The 26038-nt window shown below is 45.2% G+C and overlaps 1 protein-coding gene across 1 annotated transcript in view; it reads right to left on the bottom strand.

Moving 5' to 3' along the window:
* LOC137347324 (interferon lambda receptor 1-like) overlaps positions 1–26038 on the bottom strand; it is a 46035-nt gene that overhangs the window by 14050 nt on the left and 5947 nt on the right. The window contains exons 3-5 of the mRNA XM_068011760.1: positions 8458–8633; positions 2943–3106; positions 972–1128 (exon numbers count right to left, since the gene is read on the bottom strand). Of these exons, the coding sequence (XP_067867861.1) occupies positions 972–1128; positions 2943–3106; positions 8458–8633 (497 nt within the window). The remainder of the gene's footprint in view (positions 1–971; positions 1129–2942; positions 3107–8457; positions 8634–26038) is intronic.

Raw genomic sequence — 26038 nt, 5'->3', positions numbered from 1 at the left:
ATGCTGGAGGCGGGTGAATGGGTCTGCTGGTCAGGGGGAGGACTCCTGGTCGAAGAAGTGAGCCCGGAGGCGGAGGCGACGGAAGAAGAGCTCAACGTCATGCCGAGCGCGAAATTCATTGAGGTGGGGGCGTAAGGGGATAAAACTGAGACCTTTGCTGAGCACAGAGCGCTCAGCATCAGAGAGGGGGAGGTCAGAGGGTATAGTGAATACACGGCAAGGGGTCAGATCAGAAGGGGTGGGGTCAGAGGGAAGTGAAGCGGAAGGAGGATCTGGAGGGGCATTAGTCCCCATCAGCTGCTGGAGCTTGCGTTCCTTAACACCTGAAAGGAAGAAAAAAAGTTTTTTGTTAATGCGTCGGATGAGACGTAAGACGAGATGAAACTGCGGAGCAGAACAGCTTTGAGATAAGGTGAGACGGTGCTGCTGGAGAGAGAGGTCCAGTGTGTGCATGTGGCGGCGCATAGCACTGAGTGTGGATCTCAGGATGCGGCGAGAGTAGCAGTCCGAGGAACGTTGTATTTCTCGGAGATACCTGTGATCCTGGGTGGTTTCAAAGCATGATGGGTGAAACTGCAGTTGGAATCCACGTGGAATAAGTCGGAGCAGGAGACAGTCACTGAGGAAGGAGAAGTGGCTGTGAAAGCCACAGCCACTGTATGACCTTGTATGTATATCAAATTACTGAGATATGCAAACTCTGCCAATGACAATAAAATTGTGGACAAAAAAACTTCCACTAGCAGGCACTCAGTGAAAGTCAGACATTTGCCACGATGAGCAGGGAGACACATCAGAGAACCAGACAACTCAAACAGTTTTCAATTATCTCCAACAGTACAGGTATAGAATCACATTAGAAGGGTTTTAAGGAACACATCCTCCCAACAGGCAGGAATATGCAACAAAACAAAATTACCACCCACACATCAGATTACAATCAAATCTATATCTGAGCAAGACAAACATACCTTTTTGCTTCAGACTGAAACAAACTGGCTCAGAGAAATTGCTATATTTCAAGAAACTCTTAAGAACGGATCTGGCAGATATGCAATTATTACTGCCACGAAATTCACTTTTTTGAATTTCCGCTGAGTTCTTCATTAAACTTTGCTTGATTGGTCTCTGCCAGAAATAAAAAAAGTGAATGTAAATATGGTAATCTTCCACTTTACTTTGTATTCCACATTTAAGAGATATGCTTATCATTACTGCCAGCACTATTTCTCCACTGGTGTAAAGGTCATCAATAAATCGACTGCTTAGTCATGAATTTTCACAAGTAATGCACTACCTTCAATTTCAATAATTGAATTAGAAAGTTGGCATTCATTATTTTTGTTCAAGAACAATACAAAGTGTCACAAAATTATAAAAGGTGGGGTTTTGGCTCCTTTCCATTTTCTAGTTGCTCAGTTTCAGAGTTTGCTCCTGTGTCCAAAGGCTTGGTATTTCTTCACTAGGCAAGGAAGGGATAGGGAGCAAGAGAAACAGAGATAAAAGCAAAATACTGCGGATGCTGGAAATCTGAAACAAAAACAAGAAATGCTGGATTCACTCAGCAGGTCTGGCAGCATCTGTGGAAAGAGAAGTAGAGTTAACGTTTCGGGTCAGTGACCGAAGGGTCACTGACCCGAAACGTTAACTCTACTTCTCTTTCCACAGATGCTGCCAGACCTGCTAAGAGAAACAGAGAGATGCGAGTCATCCTGGCACTTCTTACTTGACTGGACCAGAACATTACTGCCAAAGCTATGGGAGTAGGTGCCTCACTTGTTCCTCCAGGTGAGGGAAATGTACACTGAGCAGAGGAACAATCAAAAATTAACAGTAAACAGAAATCATATCAATGTAGAGCAGTAAACACTTCAGTTTGTGAAATTCAGTTTCTGGGATTTTACATACAATTACATAGTATTTACAGCACAGAAACAGGCCATTCAGTCCAACTGGTCTATGCCGGTATTCAAGCTCCACCTGAGCCTCCTCCCATCCCTCTTCACCCAGCCCAATTAGTATAACCTTCTATTCCTTTCTCCCTCAAGTGTTTATCTAGCCTCCCCTTAAATGCATGAGTGCGATTCACCTCAACCACTCCTTGTAGTGGCAGGTTCCACATTCAACCACTGAGTGAAGACGGTTTTTAGATTTTTAGATTTAGGGATACAGCACTGAAACAGGCCCTTCGGCCCACCGAGTCTGTGCCGACCATTAACCACCCATTTATACTAATCCTACACTAATCCCATATTCCTACCACATCCTCACCTGTCCCTACATTCCCCTACCACCTACCCATACTAGGGGCAATTTATAATGGCCAATTTACCTATCAACCTGCAAGTCTTTTGGCTGTGGGAGGAAATGGAGCACCCGGAGGAAACCCACGCAGACACAGGGAGAACTTGCAAACTCCACACAGGCAGTACCCAGAATTGAACCCGGGTCACTGGAGCGGTGAGGCTGCGGTGCTAACCACTGTGCCGCCCTCTCAGGTTCTCCTGAATTCCCTATTGGATTTGTTAGTGACTATCTTATAATTTGTTCGGTACAGGTTCTGTTCTCTTCCACGACCTGGCCTGTGCTGACACTTCATTAGAGGGGCATTGAGCGAATATTGGAGGAAAATGACTCACCAATATGAACCCCAAATGACCATGCTGCAAAAACACAGCAAATAGTGACAACCAACAGTATATCAATATACTACAGACAGAACTCCTGCTGGTTAAAGATTGAATAAATCATCAGGAATCACAACAAAAAACCTATCAGGACTCAGGTTCCACATCAAAAGGATGAAATTCTGGAATGTGATATATTTCAACGCTGCAAATGTACTTCTCCATTCAAGTTGCAATTAAAGCCAGGATGACGAGATGCTCTGCTGCTACTGCTTTGTCTTAAGATGTCACAAGGTTCAATAAACTAGTACATACCTGGACATGTTCATCCGCATCCCAGAAAGCCACTTCATAGGTCAGTTGTTTTAGCAGACATGCTTTGAGTACCCTTTCTTTGCATGTAGTTAACTTAATTTGGAGATGCACTGTTATAGATTCATTCCCCACATCTACTTTCATTTGAGGTGCACCCAATTCCACTTTAAAGAAGAGATTGCATAATTTACTAGACTTGTATTTTAGTACAACACAGCAGTAAACAATTTCTAACTGGGATATCAAGGTAGAAGTAATATCCTATTTTCAGCTTGTTCATGTTAAACAAACTAACCAGCAACTCCAATTAAAAGCACTTTAAATAGAACCAGTTGAATACAATTCAGAACAAGAATAATGGGGGAATTGGGTTACTATCTATCCAATCTCTGAGTGGCGTGACCAGAAATTTCTAGGAAGTGAGCAACACACCAGAAGTCTGATATTAAACTATTAATTTCCCACTTACCCAGTGTCTCAAAATGGAGACATTATTTATTGAAATTCTTCAGACTTTGATAAATTATCCCTACCAGAAACATTAGAAATCCTGTTCTGACCCATCAGCCCCCTGTACAGTTTTGACTTGGCAAAAGATGGCACCTGACTGGAAGAAAACTTGGCGTACTGAGCCGACACAAACAGATACCCAAACCCTCTACAAAGATGGAATTATGGCAAAAAGGCAGCTCTGATAGGATGCCAGCCATTGAGCCATGCATTAAAAACAGATTTTGAAATTTAGGAAAACATTTTTTTTTTATTATATTATGCTTCCATTTGTGAAAGTTTGGAAAAAAATCACTGGCCTGGATTTTGTAATCAGCGACAAAGCAATGGCCCTCGCTGCTGACCTTGAGGAAAGCTGTCCACACAGGTCTAGTGATCTTTGCAGCATGGATTTCCCAACATGTGTTTGAATCTGGTGCCAAGTCAAAGGGATCTCCAGACATCCAGCATGCGATGTAATCAAGCAGGCTAAGTAGTTAATCGCATTGAAGTATTAACACAGACAGCAGGATGTAAAAACCACCAAATCCCTTCACTTTTAATTTTTACAGATAGCAAAATAATTGGGACATACATATGAAATTTAGGTAGAAGCTAAAATGTCATACACAAACTTTAAAGTAACTTTTTAAAAGATATATGGCATTTATCATAATGGAGAAATCTGACATTCAAATATAAAGTTAGTTTCCTGGGCCAGTGAGGCTGTTTAGCACTAAATAATCACATGGTACAATTTTAAAAACCAAGTTACATCGCATTCACAAAGGTATAGCTTTTATCAAGGGTTTTTACAACAAAACTAACAGCCCAAGAATGTAAGTTTCATCAGTTCAATGATTTCCAATTGATTGCAGTCTGGGAGACCTCAACAGTGCACCCTCTGGAGAAGCATAGGATCATTGACAGCAACTTATGGATTTCCATGTTTAACTGTGCATGTACGGACTCCTGAAGTTATCAGTTTCAAAGGAGTAATGATGGTGAACACTGACAGTTTTGCCAACACTACTACCACAAAATTCGTGCCAATATTTAGGTTTAAGCAGTAGAGTCTTTTTTATCACGAGTCTTTCCCCAGAATATCCTGTTAGCATTGCTACAAGGCGAGGTGAGCGTGATTGCCCTCGATATCAAGGCAGTATTTGACTGAGTGCGGCATCGACGAGCCCTAGCCAAATTGAAGTCAATGGGAATCAGGGGGAAAACACTCCGTTGGTTGGAGTCATACCTAGCACAAAGGAAGATGGTTGTGGTTATTGCAGGTCAATCATCTCAGCTCCAGGACATCACTGCAGGAGTTCCTCAGAGTGGTGTCTTATGCCCAAACTTATGCTGCTTCAGGAGGTCAGAAGTGGGGATGTTCGCTGATGATTGTACGATGTTCAGTACCATTTGCAACTCCTGAGTTACTGAAGCAGTCCATGTCCATATGCAAGACTTGGACAACATTCAGACTTGGGCTGATAAGTGGCAAGCAACATTTGCACCACACAAGCTGTGGGAATAACCATCACAAACAAGAAAGAATCTAACCATCTCCCCTCGACATTACCATCATTGAATCTCCCACTAACAACCTGGGGATTACCATTGACCAGAAACTGAACTGGAGCAGCCACCTATACAGTGTGGCTACAAGAGCAGGTCAGAGGCTGGGAATTTTGCAGTGGGTAACCCACCTCCTGACTCCCCAAAGCCTGTCCACCATCTACAAGGCACAAGTCAGGAGTGTGATGGAATATACTCCACTTGCCTGGATGAGCACGACTCCAACAACACTCAGGAAGCTCAACACCATCCAGGACAAAGCAGCCCGCTTGATCGGCAACCCACCCACCAACTTCAACATTCTCTCTACAACCAACGCACAATGGCAGCAGTGTGTACCATATACAAGATGCATTGCAGAAACTCACCACAACTCCTTTGGCAGGACCTTCCAAAACCTCCACCATCTAGAAGGACAAGGGCAGCAGACGTATGGGAACACCACCATCTACAAGTTCCCCTCCAAGTTACACACCATCCTGACTTGGAAATATATTGCCATTCCTTCACTGTAGTTAGATCAAAATTCTGGAATTTACTTCCTCACAACACTGTGGGTGTATCCGCACCAGATGGACTGAAGCAGCTCAAGAAGGCAGCTCACCATTACTTTCTCATGGACAATTAGGGATGGGCAACAAATGCTGGCCTTGCCAGCAATTCCTGCAGTCCATGAAAACATTTAAAAATTACAGTAGAATGAAAGCTTAAAACAATCTGTTGAGGGACCTAAATTATCAGTAGTGTCATGCAGGCCCCCACCTGCCAAGAATGAGGGACATTAATTTCGCCACATGGACATGAAATTTCAAATTGTTGTTGGGAAGAGGAGAAGGCCTGTTACAAGGGGTTGCCAGACCCTTGGCTGGAAAGACATTTTTGCATATTCATAGACAATGTTGGAACAAAGGAGCGATCCCCTGCTCCAATACAATCCACAAACAGACCTGGTCAAACCAGTTAGACACATGACAAACCTGCTTGGCAGACTTTTTTTTCCTGAATTGTAGAGTTTAAACTAAAAGTCTGCACAAAGCTCTTTGCTCTTGGATTGAAAAGACCTCTCCTGGCTGGCTCGCCACAGCCTCTCCTGTCTGTTCCCATCTCTTTCTCACGGAACTCCAAAAACCGACTGAAGACACATGAAACCCAAGAGAGAAAAGTCTCCTACAGTGAACAAGGTTTAAGAAGAATACTGGGCCCCAACGAAAAGCAAGACCTACTTACAATCAAGGACTATACAGTGAGCTCAAAGAACCATAACAACAACTCTTCAGATATTGCCTCAAACCTTTCCACTTTAATTTTTCTTCTGCTCTTTTGTCTCTATTTGCATGTGTGCATCGCGTATGCACGCTAGCGTAGGCGTGTCATGTATCCTTAAGCATCAACCGAATTAGAGTTTAAATTTAATAAAATTTCACCTTTCTTCCTAAAACCTAAGAAAGCCTGTTTGTGCTCGTTTCTGTACCTTATAATTGGAAAGCAGTGAACAAGGATTCACAAAGGGGGGAGCTACAAACAGTTATTTAAAAAATAAAACCCTGTTACAGTAAGACCAGGTGAAGGCTGAAAGGAAACCCTAGACTTCTTTCTCACCTGGTCATTACAGTAGCTACTTTAGTTTTTGTCATCTTAGTTGCTAAGTTTTTTTTTTATTTGTTCATGGGATGTGGGCATCGCTATAGACCAGCATTTGTTTCCCATCCCTAGTTGACCTCGAGAAGGCAGTGGTGAGCTGCCTTCTTAAACTGCTGCAGTTCCTGGGGTGTAGGTACACCCACAGTGCTGTTAGGAAGGGAGTTCCAGGATTTTGACCCAGAGATAGTGAAGGAACAGCGATATAGTTCCAAGTCAGGGTAGTGTGAGGTGTGGAGGGGAATTTACAGGTGGTGGTGTTCCCATGCATCTGCTGCTCTTGTCCTTCTAGCTGGTAGAGGTTTGTGGTTTGGAAGGTGCTGTGTAAGGAGCCTTGGTGCGTTGTTGCAGTGCATCTTGTAGATGGTACACACTGCTGCCACTGTGCACCAGTGGAGGAGGGAGTGAATGTTGAAGGTGGTGGATGGGGTGCCAATCAAGCAGGTTGCTTTGTCCCGGATGGTGTTGAGCTTCTTGAGTATTGTTGGAGCTGCACTCATCCGTGCAAGTGGAGAGTATTCCATCACATTCCTGATGTGTGCCGTGTATATGGTGGACAGGCTTTGGCAAGTCAGGAGGTGCATTACCCGCCACAGGATTCCTAGCCTCTGACCTACTATTGTAGCCACGGTATTTATATGGCTACTCCAGTTCAGTTTCTGGTCAATGGTAACCCCCAGGATCTTGATAGTAGGAGATTCAGTGATGGTAATGCCATTGAAATTTTTTATTTTATTTAGAGGTACAGCACTGAAACAGGCCCTTTCGGCGCACTGAGTCTGTGCCGACCAACAACCACCCATTTATACTAACCCTACAGTTATCCCATATTCCCGACCACCTACCTACACTAGGGGCAATTTATAATGGCCAATTTACCTATCACTTGCAAGTCTTTGGCTGTGGGAGGAAACTGGAGCACCCAGCAGAAACCCACACGGTCACAGGGAGAATTTGCAAACTCCACACAGGCAGTACCCAGAATTGAACCTGGGTCCCTGGAGCGGTGAGGCTGCGGTGCTAACCACTGCGCCATTGGTTAGATTCTCTCTTGTTTGAGATCATCATTGCCCGGCACTTACATGGTGCGAATGTTACTTGCCATTTATCAGCCCAAGCCTGGATATTGTGTAGGTCTTGCTGCATGGTCTGTTTCATTATCTGAGGAGTTGTGAATGGTGCTGACCAATGTGCAATCATCAGCGAACATCCCCACTTCTGACCTTATGACTGAAGGAAGGTCATTGATGAAGCAGCTGCAGGTAGTTGGTCCCAGGACACTACCCTGAGGAATACCTGCAGCGATGTCCTGGAGATGAGATGATTGATCTCCAACAGCCACAACCATCTTCTTTTGCGCTAGGTACAACTCCAACCAGTATGCACGTATAATTCATCTTACTTGCACATTTTGGCCCAATAACTCAGACAGCCCATTCTAGTATTAATAGCCCTCACCCTTTTAAAAAAGAACACATACAATTTAGAAATCCCCAAGTACAGACGCACAATAGCTGTTTTAAAAAAAAGACATTAAGGATGCCAGTACACATCTGAAAGGAAATCTAATTGAAATTATTATTCTAGATTGTGTCATGCTGAGAATTAGATCTACGTGTGTTTTTTCAAAGAACGAATTGAAAGCGCATCTTCCTTATCATGGCAATAATCCTGTCAGCTGGACTCTACTTGAAGATATGCTGCAGAAATAACATATTAGCACCCAAAGGTTTAGGATAAGATCACCAAAATAAATGTTAATTTGCTATGTAAACATTAATAAATTGTTTCAATTCATGAATAATAAAGTCTGTACCATTTCTAAAAGGAATAAACACATTCGACAGGTTCCAAACAATTGGGATTCCAGGTAAAATGCTTCCCACTCTGGCTTGATACTCGGTATAACAGCTTGCAATTGTGCATGTAATATCGCAGCCTTCTCTAGATGGAGCTGTACAGTTAGAGAGTTGAGACCAAGCCTGCTTGGGCCTGAAAGATGAATGGATATAAAAGTTTATACAAGTTGATTTTTTCCCCCTACATATCACCTTATATTTGCTATTGCAAATTCACTATTTATTTATTATGCACACTTCAGAATTTAAACATCACATTATTCAAGCTAGCAAAAAATATTTTGAACTTTTCATGGTGTTTCTAAATCTGGGTTTTATAGTATTAATTTAAAGCTTACTGTGGATTTGATAAAGATACAGTGGATTTTTAGTGGAATATTAGGGTCTTCCTGACATAAATACAGAGAAGTTTACCAATCAGTATAGCTTAGACCAAAACAAAAAAAAAGTAACAGAAGTACAATTAAACAATAGTTAACTTACAAGCAAAGGGCAGTCTACTCAACAGTATTTGAACAGACACAACAGCCTTTAAAGACAGAATATATTCTACCATTTACCAAGATTCCCTCTCCCATGAACTCCCAATTTACCCACACTCTCATTGCATGCACCTTAGAGTGGAGGGACACAGGTTTGATTTGCTTTTCTGCCAAGTTCTTTATCTGAGCTTTTGTTTAGGATGAGAGGAGCCACAAGGATTTTCCACCAGGCCATTCTAACAAGCCTCCTAGGGCTGTAGTTTTCATTTTTTTTTAAAAGCCAAAGTTAACAAGGTAGATGTGATTATAAAACGAAGAACACGTGGCAACATTCACTTCTACTTTCTTTACTAAAATTAGTTAGCAGAGGAAAACAGACCATCCAGCGGTCAGCTAAAAGTGGTACTGGTAGAACGTACAGGCAGCAATCCACTTCTTGGGCTGCATACTGCTTGCTGAGCCAAAAAGACCTCAGAACAGAAAATAAAAGAAAATATAGTCAAAACATGAGTGTGCAAAGGTCCCTGCAACCAACAGACAGGTACGGCTCTCTCGACTGGCTGCAAGAAGGTATGTGGCAAAGTGCAGCCCTCCTCACAATAAAAGTATGGATGAAACACGTGGCTTCAACTGAAACTGGAAAAATACCAAACAATCTGCGGCCCATTCTTGCAGGCTCATGATGAATGCCACCCATCCTCAACTCCCAAACACAACGACTTATGCACTGACAACAAAGAACAATGGTCCACTTCAGCATGACTACTAGGTAGGCAATAGCACTGTCCCTCTCCTATGCCATGGCTTCTTGTGCATCCCCGATTTCCCTTGGCCCACCATTGCTGGCCATGCCTTCACCTTTCTATACGCTAACCTCTGGAGTTCCTTCTTTAAACCTCTCTGCTTCTCTCTCCTCCTTTAAGATGTCCCGAAAACCCTACTTCTTTGACCAAGCCTTTGGTAACTTATCCTAATATCCTCTTCTGTGGGTCGGTGTCAAATTTGGTTTGTGCCTTGGGACATTTTTACTATATTATTGGTGCGATATAAATGCAAGTTGTTGTTGTATGATGCTCAATGGAATCCCAGAAACCAAGAGTAAATTGCCTTAGCCCATAAAACCACTACGCTGCCAGTGCACAAAAGACCATGACAAGAAAACTGAATATCATTATGTCCTCTGGAAGCACCTCATCATCAATTGGTTGGGGAACAGTTGGAGTGGTATTTGCAGCTTTGGGTGCCCCACTATCAAGGGGGCATTGAAGCCATAGTGAGCGCGTGATGTGAATTTACCAAGGATGGGAGACTATAGGGGGAATTTCAGCACACAGAAAATGGTGGGATAGGTTTGGGTCAGATGTTAAAATTTTAAAAATCTGAGCCCCAACCTCAACCCACCAACTTGCAGGTTTAACAGGTGAGGCAAGGATCAGGCAGCCAACCTGCTCCCAGGAAGTGGGTTGGCAACTTAACTAAATTTAATGAGGCTGGCAGCCCCCGATTTAAAAACAGAAAATGCCAGAAATACTCAGCAGGTTTGGCAGCATCTGTGGACACAGAAACAGAGTTAATACTTTGGGTCGATGATCATTTATTAGAACGTCAGACAAAGGGTCGACTTGAAATGTTCACTCTCTTTCTCCACAGATACTGCCAGCATCTGATGAGCATTTTCAGTTTTTATTTCAGATTTCTAGCATCCACAGTAATTTGCTCTTGTGCGTGAGAAGCAGAATGCAGACTGGTTTCAATCTCACTTTGAAGAGATGGAACCAGTCACAGCCGCCAAACGCACTGCACTGCTGAACTACAAGAAAGCCCCCAGCGAGTTAACATCCTTAGCACTTAAAGCCGCCAGAAGCACCGCGCTAACAGCCAAGGGCTGTGCAAACGACTACTGGCAACACCTATGCAGTCATATTCAGCTGGCATCCGACATCGAAAATATCAGAGGAATGTATGAAGTCATTAAGAGAGCTTTTACAGAGCTCTAAATCAGGGGAAACGATCACTGACCCAAGCAAGCAAATGGACCACTGGGCGCAGCACTACCTAGAACTGTACTCCAGGGAAAATTATGTCACTGATACCACCCTCAATGCAGCCCAGTCTCTGCTAGTCACGGATAAGCTGGACAAACAGCCAACAAAATTGGAGATCAGTGATGCCATTGATTCTTTAGTCAGTGGAAAAGCACTCCATGAACTGCTTTGTCTGTGCTGGGATGAGGGAAGCAGTACCACAGGACATGCATGATGCCAATATCCTCACCCTCTACAAGAACAAGGGTGACCACGGTGACTGCAACAACTACCGTGGAATCTCCCTGCTCAGCGCAGTGGGGAAAGCCTTTGCTCGAGTCGTTTTAAACAGACTCCAGAAGCTGGCTGAGCGTGTCTACCCTGAGGCACAGTGTGGCTTGCGAGCAGCAAGATCCACTATTGATATGCTGTTCTCCCTTTGCCATCTACAGGGGAAATGCCACGAACAACGGATGCCCCTCTGCATTGCCTTCATAGATCTCACCAGAGCATTTGACCTCGTCAGCAGACGCGGTCTCTTCAGACTACTAGCAAAGATCGGATGTCCACCAAAGCTACTCAGCATCATCACCTCGTTCCATGAGGATATGAAAGGCACAATTCAGGATAATGGTGCATCATCAGACCTCTTTCCTATTCTGAGTGATATGAAACAGGGCTGTGTTCTCGCACCCACACTGTTTGGAATCTTCTTCTCACTGCTGTTCTCTCATGCGTTTGTCTTCAGAAGGAATTTTCCTCCACACAAGATCAGATGGCAGGTTGTTCAACCTTGCCCGTCTTAGAGCGAAGAACAAAGTATGGAAAGTCCTCATCACGGAACTCCTCTTTGCTGACGATGCTGCATTAACATCCCACACAGAAGAGTGTCTGCAGAGACTCATAGACAGGAATGCGGCTGCCTGCAATGAGTTTGGCCTAACCATCAACCTCAAGAAAATGAACATCATGGGACAGGACATCAGAAATGCTCCATCCATCAATATCGGCGACCACGCTCTGGAAGTGGTTCAAGAGTTCACCTACCTGGGCTCAACCATTACCAGTAACCTGTCTCTCAATGCAGACCCCAACAAACGCATGGGAAAAGCATCTGCTGCTTTGTCCAGACTGGTCAAGAGAGTGTGGGAAAATGGCGCACTGACATGGAATACAAAAGTCCGAGTGTTTCAAGCCTGTGTCCTCAATACCTTGCTCTGCGGCAGTGAGGCCTGGACAACGTATGTTAGCCAAGAGTGACGTCTCAACACATTCCATCTTTGCTGTCTCCGGAGAATCCTTGGCATCAGGTAGCAAGACTGCATCTCCAGCGTACATGTCCTCGTGGCAGCCAACATCCCCAGTATGTACGCCCTACTGAACCAGCGGCGCTTGAGATGGCTTGGCCATGTGAGCCGCATGGAAGATGGCAGGATCCGCAAGGACGTATTGTACAGCAAGCTCGTCACTGGTATTAGACCCACCAGCCGTCCATATCTCCACTTTAAAGAAATTTGCAAACAAGACATGAAGTCTTGCGACATTAACCACAAGTCGCGGGAGCCAGTTGCCAGCGATCGCCAGAGCTGGCGGACAGGTATAAAGGCACGGCTGAAGAGAGGTGGGTCGAAGAGACTCAGCAGTTGGCAGGAAAAGAGACAGCAGTGTAAGGAGAGAGCCAACTGTGTCACAGCCCCAACAACCAATTTTACCTGCAGTGCCTGTGGAAGAGTCTGTCAATCTAGAATTGGCCTTTATAGCTACTCCGGGCACTGCTCCACAAACCACTGACCGCCTCTAGGCGCTTACCCATTGCCTCTCAAGACAAGGAGGCCAAAAGGAGAAGGAAAGAAGGATGGATTAGCCTCTGATTTCACCAAGCTTGCTGGTTTTACAGTGGGCGGCCAGGTTTCCCAAGCCTCAGGAAACCAGAGCAGCTGAAGTGAGGCAAGGACAGCTAAAGGGAGAAGGTAAGTGGCTTCACTGTGCTGCTGGTGTTGTGAAGGCTTCCGGGTTTCCGGTTCGAAACTTCACACCTCGCCACCTATGATCTGTTAATATCCAGGCCTATGGGGGCGAGAGCAGCAATAGGAGACAAAACTGCTTCCACTGCAGCAGAGAGTGCCTCAGAGGAGATTTATTTGAAGTTTTTAAGATTTGAAAGGCCTTCGACAAAGTGAATAGTGAGGCATTGTTTTCTCCAAGTCAATGATAAGAGGTTATTAATCTGGGATTGTTACTGAGAGTGAAGGGGAAGGAGAGACTGGATGTGATTTCTTGGCACATGGGATTGTTGGGTTTTTCTGCAGGGGTGATGGAGGCAGAGACTCTCTCTCACCATAAATAAATGAATTCAATAAAAAGATGGGGGGACAGAAAGTACATATCCATTAAAGAATACATATTTGCACATAGAAAGACGGTTAAAAATAAATAAAATAGTGATATTTGTGCTTTTTGAAAGGTGGCTCAAGATCCAAGTCGTTGTATAGCCGCCTGAAAAGGTACAGCACAACCAGCTACCCAGCCAGTAGTTTGGTGTTACTGCCAGAGCTATAGAGTCTATCCTATGCAGAAGTAAATGAGCCTATGCACGAGCTCCCATTTATTTTTCTATGGAACTCAAACCACAGGTGGCAACCAGCATTAGAATATGCTAAAGATAGCTCATTTACAACACCTTTATTTACAGTGCGCCTTTAGTCATAGAATCGCTACAGCGCAGAAGGAGACCATTTGGCCCATCATGCCGGCACCAGCCCTCCAAAACAGCAACTCCCTCAGCTCTATTCCCCTGCCTTCTCCCCATAACCCTGCACATTCTTCCTTTTCATATAACTGTCTAATTCCCTTTTGAATGCTTCAATTTAATCTGCCTCCACCACATTCTCAGGCAGCACATTCCAGACCTTAACCACTTGCTGTGTGAAAAAGTTTTTCCTCATGTCACTTTTGCTTCTCTTACCAAATACTTTAAATCTGTGCCCTCTCGTTCTCGATCCTTTCACGAGTGGCAATAGTTTCTCTCTGTCTACTCTGTCTAGACCCCTCATGATTTTGAATACCTCTATCAAATCACCTCTCAGCCTTCTCTTCTCGAAGGAAAACAGTCACAACTTCTCCAATCTATCTTCATAACTGAAATTCCTCATCCCTGGAACCATTCTCATGAATCTTTCCTGTACTCTCTCCAATGCCCTCACGTCTTTCCTCAAGGCTGATATGCTCAAGCAGGTTGATGTTAAGAAGGAGGATGTGCTGGAAATTTTGAAAGACATGAGGATAGATAAGTCCCCGGGGCCAAACGGGATATACCCAAGGTTATTACGGGAAGCGAGTGAAGAGATTGCCGCGCCTTTGGCGATGATCTTTGCGTACTCACTGTCCACTGGAATAGTACCAGAGGATTGGAGGGGGGCAAATGTTATTCCCTTGTTCAAGAAAGGGAATAGGGATAACCCTGGGAATTACAGACCAGTCAGTCTTACGTCGGTGGTGGGCAAATTACTGGAGAGGATTCTGAGAGACAGGATTTATGATTATTTGGAAAAGCATAGTATGATTAGAGATAGCCAGCATGGCTTTGTGAGGGGCAGGTCATGCCTCACAAGCCTTATTGAATTCTTTGAGGATGTGACAAAACACATTGATGAAGGAAGAGCAGTGGATGTGGTGTATATGGATTGTAGCAAGGCGTTTGATAAGGTTCCCCATAGTAGGCTCATTCAGAAAGTAAGGAGGCATGGGATACAGGGAAAGTTGGCTGTCTGGATACAGAATTGGCTGGCCCATAGAAGACAGAGGGTGGTAGCAGATGGGAAGTATTCAGCCTGGAGCTCGGTGACCAGTGGTGTTCCGCGGGGATCTGTTCTGGGACCTCTGCTCTTTGCGATTTTTATAAATGATTTGGATGAGGAAGTGGAAGGCTGGGTTAGTAAGTTTGCCGATGACACAAAGGTTGTTGGAGTTGCGGATAGTGTGGAGGGCTGTTGTAGGTTGCAACAGGACATTGACAGGATGCAGAGCTGGGCTGAGAAGTGACAGATGAGAGCTCAACCTGGAAAAGTGTGAAGTGATTCATTTTGGAAGGTCGAATTTGAATGCAGAATACAGGCTTAAAGACAGGATTCTTGGTAGTGTGGAGGAACAGAGGGATCTTGGGGTCCATGTCCATAGATCCCTCAAAGTTGCCACCCAAGTTGATAGGGTTGTTAAGAAGGCGTATGGGGTGTTGGCTTTCATTAACAGGGGGATTGAGTTTAAGAGCCGTGAGGTTATGCTGCAGCTCTAGAAAGCCCTGGTCAGAGCACACTTGGAATATTGTGTTCAGTTCTGGTCGCCTCATTATAGGAAGGATGTGGACGCTTTAGACAGGGTGCAGAGGAGATTTACCAGGATGCTGCCTGGACTGGAGGGCACGTCCTACGAAGAAAGGTTGAGGGAGCTAGGGCTTTTCTCATTGGAGCGAAGAAGGATGAGAGGTGACTTGATAGAGGTGGACAAGATGATGAGAGGCATAGAGTGGATAGCCAGAGACTTTTTCCCAGTGCGGAAAGGGCTATCACCAGGGGGCATAATTTTAAGGTGATTGGAGGAAGGTTTAGGGGAGATGTCAGAGGTAGGTTCTTTACAGAGTGGTGGGTGCGTGGAATGCGCTGCCAGCGGTGGTAGTAGAAGCAGATACATTAGGGACATTTAAGCGACTCTTGGATAGGTACATGGATGATAGTAGAATGAAGGGTATGTAGGTAGTTTGATATTAGAGTAGGTTAAAGGGTCGGCATAACAATGTGGGCTGAACGGCCTGTACTGTGCTGTACTGTTCTATGTTCTAAGTGCGGCGCCCAGAACTGGACACAATACTCCAGCTAAGGCCAAACTAGTGTCTTATACAAGTTCAACATAATTTCCCTGCTCTTGTACTCTATGCCCTTATTAATAAAACCCAGGACACTGTATGCTTTATTAACCACTCTCTCAACCTCTCCTGCCACCTTCGTCATAGTCATAGAGAGATACAGCAATGAAACAGGCCCTTTGGCCCACCGAGTCTGTACCAACCATCAACCACCCATATATACTAATCCTACATTAATCCCATATACCCGACCACATCCCCACCGTCCCTCAATTTTCCTACCACTTACCTATACTAGGGGCAATTTACAATGGCCAATTTACCTATCAACCTGCAATTCTTTGGCTGTGGGAGGAAACCGGAGCACCCGGCGGAAACCCATGCGGTCACAGGGAGAACTTGCAAACACCGCACAGGCAGTACCCAGAACTGAACCCAGGTCACTGGAGCTGTGAGGCTGCAGTGCTAACCACTGCGCCACCTTCCATGACTTATGCACATATACACCCAGGTCCCTCTACTCCTGCACCCCCGTTAGAATTGTACCCTTTATTTTATATTGTCTCTCCACGTTCTTCCTACCAAAATGAATCACTTCACATTTCTCTGCACTGAACTTCATCTGCCACCTGTCTGCCCATTCCACCAACTTGTCTATGTCCTTTTGAAGTTCTACACTATCCTCCTCACAGTTCACAAAACTTCCAAGTTTCGTATCATCTGCAAACTTTGAAATTGAGCCCTGTACACCAAGGTCTAGGTCATTAACACAGATCAGGAAAAGCAAGGGTCCCAACGCTGATCCCTGTGGAACTCCACTACAAACCTTCCTCCAGCCCAAAAAGCATCCCATTAACCACTACTCTTGTTCTGAGGAAGGGTCACTGACCCGAAACGTTAACTCTGCTTCTCTCTCCACAGATGCTGCCAGACCTGCTCAGTATTTCCAGCATTTCTTGTTTTTATAACCACTACTCTTTGTTTCCTGTCACTCAGCCAATTTCGTATCCGTGTCACTACCATCCCTGTTATTCCATGAGCTGCAAGTTTACTCAAGTCTGTTGTGTGGCACTGTATCAAACGCCTTTTGAAAGTCCGTGTACACCACATCAACAGGATTGCCCTCATCAACCCTCTCTCTTACCTCATCAAAAAGCTCCAACAAGTTAGTTAAACGTGATTTGACTTGTAGTTGTTGGGCTTATCTTTCTGCCCTTTTTTGAACAAGGGTGTAACGTTTGCAATTCTCCAGTCCTCTGGCACCACCCCCCGAGTCTAAGGAAGACTGAAAAATCATGGCCAGTACCTCTGCGATTTCCACCCTCACTTCCCTCAATATGCTTGGATGCATCCCAACCGGCCCTGGTGCTTTATCCACTTTAAGCTCAGACAGCCTATCTATATACTTCATCAATTTCAAACCCCTCTAGTGTCTGATTTACCTCCTCTTTCAACATTGCCTGGGCTGCATCTTCTTACTTGGTAAGACAGATGCAAAATATTGATTTAATACCTCAGCTATGCCCTCTGCCTCCATGTGTAAATCCTCTTTCTGGTTCCGAATCGGCCCCACTCCTCCTTTTACCACCTTTTTACTATTTATATGCCTACAGAAAACATTGGGATTTCTGTTAATGCTAGCTGCCAGTCTCTTTTCATGCTCTCGCTTTGCTTATTTACTTTTTCACTTCCCCTCTGGACCGTCTATATTCAGCCTAGTTCACAACAGTATTTTCTACCTGGCATATGTCATAAACACACTTTTTCCTCTTTATCTTAATCTCTATCTCTTTTGTCATCCAGGGAGCTCTGGATGTGTTTGCTTTACTTATCCCCTTTGAGGGAACATACCTTGACTGCCCAAACTTTCTCTTAATTGAAGCCCATTGTTCATCTAGTCACAGAGTTATATCGCACAGAAATAGGCCCTTCGGCCCATTGTGTCTGTGCCAGCCATCAAGCACCTAACTATTCTAGTCCCATTATCCAGCACTTGGTCTGTAGCCTTGTATGCTATGGCGTATCAAGTGCTCATCTAAATACTTCTTAAATTTTGAGGGTTCCTGCCTCTACCACCACTTCAGGCAGTGTATTCCAGATTCCAACCACCCTCTGGGTGAAAATAATTTCCTCAAATCCCCTCTAAACCTCCTGCCCCTACCTTAAATCTATGCCCCCTGGTTACTGAGCCCTCCGCTAAGGGAAAAAGTTTCTTGTTATCTAACCTATCAGTGTCCCTCATAGAACAAAGAAAATTACAGCACAGGAACAGGCCCTTCGGCCCTTCAAACCTGCGTCGATCCAGATCCTCTATCTAAACATGTCGCCTATTTTCTAAGGGTCTGTATCTCTTTGCTTCCTGCCCATTCATGTATCTGTCTAGATACATCTTAAAAGACCCTATCGTGCCTGCGTCTACCACCTCCGCTGGCAACGCATTCCAGGCACCCACCACCCTCTGCGTAAAGAACCTTCCACGCATATCCCCCCTAAACTTTTCTCCTCTCACTTTGAACTCGTGACCCCTAGTAATTGAATCCCCCACTCTGGGAAAAAGCTTCTTGCTATCCACCCTGTCTATACCTCTCATGATTTTGTACACCTCAATCAGGTCCCCCCTCAACCTCCGTCTTTCCAATGAAAATAATCCAATCTACTCAACCTCTCTTCACAGCTAGCGCCCTCCATACCAGGCAACATCCTGGTGAACCTCCTCTGCACCCTCTCCAAAGCATCTACATCCTTTTGGTAATGTGGCGACCAGAACTGCACGCAGTATTCCAAATGTGGCCGAACCAAAGTCTTATACAACTGTAAAACCTGCCAACTCTTGTACTCAATACCCCGTCCGATGAAGGAAAGCATGCCGTATGCCTTCTTGACCACTCTATTGACCTGCGTTGCCACCTTCAGGGAACAATGGACCTGAACACCCAAATCTCTCTGTACATCAATTCTCCCCAGGACTTTTCCATTTATTGTATAGTTCACTCTTGAATTGGATCTGCCAAAATGCATCACCTCGCATTTGCCCGGATTGAACTCCATATGCCATTTCTCTGCCCAACTCTCCAATCTATCTATATTCTGCTGTATTCTCTGACAGTCCCCTTCACTATCTGCTACTCCACCAATCTTAGTGTCGTCTGCAAACTTGCTAAATCAGACCACCTATACTTTCCTCCAAATCATTTATGTATATCACAAACAGTGGTCCCAGCACGGATCCCTGTGGAACACCACTGGTCGCACGTCTCCATTTTGAGAAACTCCCTTCCACTGCTACTCTCTGTCTGCTGTTGCCCAGCCAGTTCTTTATCCATCTAGCTAGTACACCCTGGACCCCATGCGACCTCACTTTCTCCATCATCCTACCATGGGGAACCTTATCAAACACCTTACTGAAGTCCATGTATATGACATCTACAGCCCTTCCCTCATCAATCAACTTTGTCACTTCCTCAAAGAATTCTATTAAGTTGGTAAGACATGACCTTCCCTGCACAAAACCATGTTGCCCATCACTGATAAGCCCATTTTCTTCCAAATGGGAATAGATCCTATCCCTCAGTATCTTCTCCAGCAGCTTCCCTACCACTGACGTCAGGCTCACCGGTCTATAATTACCTGGATTATCCCTGCTACCCTTCTTAAACAAGGGGACAACATTAGCAATTCTCCAGTCCTCCGGGACCTCACCCGTGTTTAAGGATGCTGCAAACATATCTGTTAAGGCCCCAGCTATTTCCTCTCTCGCTTCCCTCAGTAATCTGGGATAGATCCCATCTGGACCTGGGGACTTGTCCACCTTAATGCCTTTTAGAATACCCAACACTTCCTCCCTCCTTATGCCGACTTGACCTAGAGTAATCAAACATCTCTCCCTAACCTCAACATCCGTCATGTCCCTCTCCTCGGTGAATACCGATGCAAAGTACTTGTTTAGAATCTCACCCATTTTCTCTGACTCCACGCATAATTTTCCTCCTTTGTCCTTGAGTGGGCCAATCCTTTCTCTAGTTACCCTCTTGCTCCTTATATATGAATAAAAGGCTTTGGGATTTTCCTTAACCCTGTTTGCGAAAGATATTTCATGACCCCTTTTAGCCCTCTTAATTCCTCGTTTCAGATTGGTCCTACATTCCCGATATTCTTCCAAAGCTTCGTCTTTCTTCAGCCACCTAGACCTTATGTATGCTTCCTTTTTCCTCTTAGCTAGTTTCACAATTTCACCTGTCATCCATGGTTCCCTAATCTTGCCATTTCTACCCCTCATTTTCACAGGAACATGTCTCTCCTGCACGCTAATCAACCTCTCTTTAAAAGCCTCCCACATATCAAATGTGGATTTATCTCCAAACAGCTGCTCCAAATCTACATTCCCCAGCTCCTGCCGAATTTTGGTATAGTTGGCCTTCCCCCAATTTAGCACTCTTCCTTCAGGACCACTCTCGTCTTTGTCCATGAGTATTCTAAAACTTACGGAATTGTGATCACTATTCCCAAAATAGTCCCCTACTGAAACTTCAACCACCTGGCCGGGCTCATTTCCCAACACCAGGTCCAGTATGGCCCCTTCCCAAGTTGGACTATTTACATACTCCTCTAGAAAACCCTCCTGGATGCTCCTTACAAATTCTGCTCCATCTAGACCTCTAACACTAAGTGAATCCCAGTCAATGTTGGGAAAATTAAAATCTCCTATCACCACCACCCTGTTGCTCCTACATCTTTCCATAATCTGTTTACATATTTGTACCTCTATCTCACGCTCGCTGTTGGGAGGCCTGTAATACAGCCCCAACATTGTTACCGCACCCTTCCTATTTCTGAGTTCTGCCCATATTGCCTCACTGCTCGAGTCCTCCATAGTGCCCTCCTTCAGCACAGCTGTGATATCCTCTTTGACCAGTAATGCAACTCCTCCACCCCTTTTACCTCCCTCTCTATCCCACCTGAAGCATCGATATCCTGGGATATTTAGTTGCCAATCAAGTATTTATCAACTTTCCTTTTGAAAGTTACTATTGAATCTGCTTCCCCCATCCTTTCAGACAATGCATTCCAGATCATTAGAACTCACTGCTTGAAAAATTGGCATGGATTATCACTTCCCGAAAAAAATCAAGGAGGATTGTCATGCACGATCTTCCTTGTCCATAACTGTGTTGGCTGCTGTTTACTAGTTTGTTCTGTAGAGTTTAGAATTGCCTCGTGGGAGATTGCATAATAATGCATCAGTATTTCAAACTCCTCTCGGGATCAAACTGTTGAATCACCCAATTTTTGTATAACTGATATAATTTATCTGTAAGTAGGGGATTTGAGAAGAAAGTAATATCATTGATTTTCGGTATAATCTAACTCATTTGAATGTTTATTCACAAAATTCTGCCATTCTTATTTGTCACTAGATTTTGTAAACGGAGTGTCCCCTGACAACGTAGAGCATTTGCAGAGAATTCACCGACGTCATTAGTGTGTCCAAACATTTGCCAGCTTGCCACTTCCACCCTTGCCATTTGCTACCTCCCCTCCCCGCCAATTCTCTGGGTGGGAAGCGAACGGTGAGATGGAGTGGCAAACAAGTGGGAGCAGGAGGGAGCGGGAAACTGAATGTGGCGATTGAGGTGGAGATTGTGGGAGGGAGCGGGGAAGAGAATTGACAATCGCAGGAGGGAGTGGGGAAAGAGAAGCGACGATCACGGGAAGGAGTGGGGTACTGTTGGGGGCTGGAGGCGGTGATCACGGCCATTAAGGGGTGAGGCAGTTTGGCTTCAATTCGTTTTTGTGTGTCAAATTGAGCAGCACTATATTTATTACTGGCAGCTGCCTGAGATGTTGCAGACAGTGACATTTCAGTGGATGAGGCTGCATTTGTGCATGTGCCAGTTTTGTGCCACCTAGTGGTTGTGTTGTCAGCAAACACAGCATTTTTAATATTTGTCAGTTCTGAAGAAGGGTCACTGCCCTGAAACGTTAACTCTGCTTCACTCCCCACAGATGCTGCCAGACCTGCTGAGTATTTCCAACATTTCTTGTTTTTAATGCAGCCTTTAGTAAATTGGAGTTGCTGAAAAAGGGGTTGGAGGTGCATGATATATAATGTGTGGCCAGAATTTTCTGGGCCCTTTGTGGGAAGGCTGTCAAAATGGCACGGAAAGGCATGGGAGGTGCCTGATATCTTCCTGCTGCCATGCCATCTTGCCATCAGCGGGAATGTTGGCAGATCGGCTGCCCGCCGGAAGTCCAATTGAGCCACTTAAATAACCAATTAAGGGCCACTTGCTCTTTCCATGGAGGCCCTGCCTGCTGACTGGGGAGACTGCCCAGTGAAACCAGTGGGTTTCAGGGGGTGATGACCCACAGAGGGCTTCCCCCCCCACCCCCCAACCTCCGCCCAACGGCAATAGCTGCCCTCGTGGCAAAGGTGCCACCGACACTCAGCAATTTTTCACACCGCCCAATCGCCGTATAGTTTGTATACCTCAATCATATCTCCCCTCAGCCTTCACTGCTCTAAGGAAAACAACCCTCGCCTTTTCAGTCTCTCTTCATAGCTGAAATGCTCCAGCCCAGGCAACATCCTGGTGAATCTCCTCTGCACCCTCTCCAGTGCAATCACATCCTTCCTATAGTGTGGTGACCAGAACTGTACACAGTACTCCAGCTGTGGTCTAACGAGCACTTTTTACAGTTCCATCATAACCTCCTTGCTCTTGTATTCTATGCTTCGGCTAATAAAGGCACGTAGCCCATATGTCTACCTAACCACCTTATCTACCTATGCTGCTGCCTTCAGCAATCTATGGACATGTACACCAAGGTCCCTCTGGCCCTCTGTACTTCCTAGAGTCCTACCATCCATTGTATATTCCCTTGCCTTGTTAGTCCTCCCAAAATGCATCACTTCACACTTCTCAGGATTAAATTCCATTTGCCACAGTTCCGCCCATTTTACCAGCCCATCTATATCGTCCTGTAATCTCAGGTTTTCTTCCTTACTATTTACGACACCACAATTTTCGTGTCATCTGTGAACTTACTTATCCTAACTCCTATATTCACTTCTAAATCATTAATGTACACTATAAACAGCAAGGGTCCCAGCATTGATCCCTGTGGTACACCACTGGTCACAGGCTTCCACTTGCAAAAACAACCCTCGACCATTACCCTCTGTTTCCTGCCACTAAGCCAATTTTGGATCCAATTTGCCCTGGATCCCATGGGCTTTTACCTTCTTAACCAATCTCCCATGCAGGACCTAATCAAAAGCCTTACTGAAGTCCATGTAGATTACATCAACTGCTTTACCCTCATCTACACATCTAGTCACCTCCTCGAAAAATTCAATCAAGTTAGTTAGACAATCTCCCCCTGACAAAGCCGTGCAGACTATCGCTGATTATTCCCTGCCTCTCCAAGCGGAGATTAATCCTGTCCCTCAGAATGTTTTCCAATAGTTTCCCAACCACTGATGTTAGACTCACTGGCCTGGAATTACCTGATCTATCCCTGCTACTCTTCTTGAATAATGGTACCACATTCGCTACCTGCTTTTCTACCACGTTTTGACTCCAATTTATTCGCTCGAGCTCCATTTTTACCCCACTGAAGGTCGCCTTCCTCCAGTTAAATATTCTTACCCTGGATTGCTCTATGTACTTTTCCAGTCAGCCTAAACCTTATGATACAATGATCACTATCCCCTCAATGCTCTCCTACTGATACTTGATCCACTTGGCCCACTTCATTCCCAAGAACCAGATCTAGCAGTGCCTCCTTTCTCATTGGACTAGCAACATACTGTTGTAGAACATTTCTCTGAACACACTCCAGGAACTCTCGCCCCTCACTGCCCTTTACACTACTATTCTCCCAGTCTATGTTTGGATAATTAAAGTCCCCCGTTATAACTACCCTATAATTTTTGCATCTTTCTGTAATTTCCTTGCAAACTTGTTCCTCCACGTCCTTCCTACTAGCTGGTGGCTTATAGACAACACCGAGCAATGTAACTGCACCTTTTTTGTTCCTTAACTCTAGCCAAATTGATTCTGCCCTTGAAACCTCTGACATCCTTTTTCTCCAGCACTGCAATGCTCTCCTTAATCAATACTGCCACCCCTCCCCCTTTTTTCCCTTTCGTATCTTTCATGAACACCTTGTATCCAGGAATATTTAACACCCAGTCCTGCCCTTCTTTGAGCCATGTCTCTGTTAAAGCCACAACATTATATTTCCACATGGCAATCTGTGCCTGTACCTCACCAGTCTTATTAACCACACTCCGTGCATTCACATACATGCACATTAACCCTGATTCAGACTTTATTACTTTCTCCCTTACTCTGACCCCACCTAATAACGTACTATCCCCTACTCATGCTATCTATCTCCCCCAGTATTCTGTGCACCTTGGCATTCCTCTCTAATACTTGCTCCTGGGTCCCACAACCCAGACAAGTTACCACTTTTACTTCCCTCCAATCTGAGCTCCCCCTCAGATTCCCATCCCCCTGACAATCTAGTTTAAACCCTCCCCAACAGCACTAGCAAATCTCCCTGCGAGGATATTCGTCCCAGTCCTGTTAAGATGCAAACCATCCATCTTGTACAGGTCCCACCTGTCCCAGAATCGGTCCCAATGTCTCAGAAATCTGATACCCTCCCTCCTACACCAGTTCTCCCAGCCACGTGCTCAATAGATCAATTCTCCTAATCTTATGCTCACTTGCACGTGGGACTGGGAGTAATCCTGAGATTACTGCTTTTGAGGTCCTGCTTTTTAATCTCCTTCCTAGCTCTCTCAAATCTGCTTTCAGGACCTTATCTCCCTTTTTACCTACGTCATTGGTACCGATGTAGACCACGGCCACTGGCTGTTCATCCTCCCCCAGAAGAATGTCCTGCAGCCGCTCCGTAACATCCTTGGCCCTGGCACCGGGGAGGCACTACACCATCCTGGAGTCACGTTTACTGCTGCAGAAATGCCTGTCTGTTCCCCTAACTATTGAATCCCCCATCACTACTGCTGTTCGACTAGTCTTCCTCCCCTCCTGTGGTGCCACAAACATGGCTCTGACTGCCCATCACCCTCACCAGTATCCAAAATGGAAAACCAATTAGCAAGTGAGATAGTCTCAGGGGATTCCTGCACTACCTGCCTGGTTCTTTTAGACTGCCTGGTGGTCACCCATTCACTCTCCGCCTGCATACTTCTAACATGCGGTGTGACCGCCTCACTAAATGTGCTATCCACATAGTCCGCCACCTCATAGATGCACAACAGTGACTCGATCGTCGCTCAAGTTCCGAAACCCAGAGTTCAAGCTGCTGCAGTTGGTGACACTTCCTGCAGATGTGTTCTTCTAGGACACATGGTGCATGCATGACTTCCCACATACCACAGGATGTGCATTCCACTCGGCAGAGCTGCCCTGCCATATTTTAACTTTACAGACTATTTAATATAATAGCTTACCAGGTACTCACCAAACAGCTCCTTCCACTGCACCGAAGCATGAACCAAATACTAGAGGGTTAAAAACGTATGAAAGAAAAGTAGAAAAATGGAGCACCAACTCCCCCCTTCACCGAACTCGCCACTCACCAAATTCAAATCTCCACATTCGGCTTGCACTATGCACACCGTTTTAATGTAACTGAATGTCTCAAGGTTCTTCACAGGAGCATTATAAAACATAGCATGACACCGAGCCACAAAGGGAGATATTGGGCTGAATTTTACCAGCCCTCCAATGTAGGGGGTCATGGCCAGGGCAGCCCGGAAAATTCTTCCGGGAGAGGCCCACCATGATCCCTGACGCTGGGAAGGCTCCGCCACATATTACCAGTGGCGGTGAGGCCTCGGTGTGGCACCCCCCCACCCCCACCCCGCTGCTCGGAGGCAGAGCCTTAATTTACATAATAAAATAAATTTAAATAAATGCAAAACAACCTACTTTTTCCCCAACGGCTGTCCCACACTGATATTCCGGCTGATGGCTGGAACTCCCATGCCTTTAGATCTCCGTTCGGAAATCCAAGGCGTGACACTGGAGTGAAACTTTCAGGGCCGGGGGTGGGGAGGAAAGTGGAGAACACTGTTTCCACTGGCCGAGGGGATGGCGGGAAGGGGTTGAAGGGCAAAGGCGACTAGGTTTGTTGG

Source organism: Heterodontus francisci, chromosome 31 (genome assembly GCF_036365525.1).
Source record: "Heterodontus francisci isolate sHetFra1 chromosome 31, sHetFra1.hap1, whole genome shotgun sequence".
Lineage (NCBI taxonomy): Eukaryota > Metazoa > Chordata > Chondrichthyes > Heterodontiformes > Heterodontidae > Heterodontus > Heterodontus francisci.
This window is presented reverse-complemented; position numbering and strand designations above follow the sequence as displayed.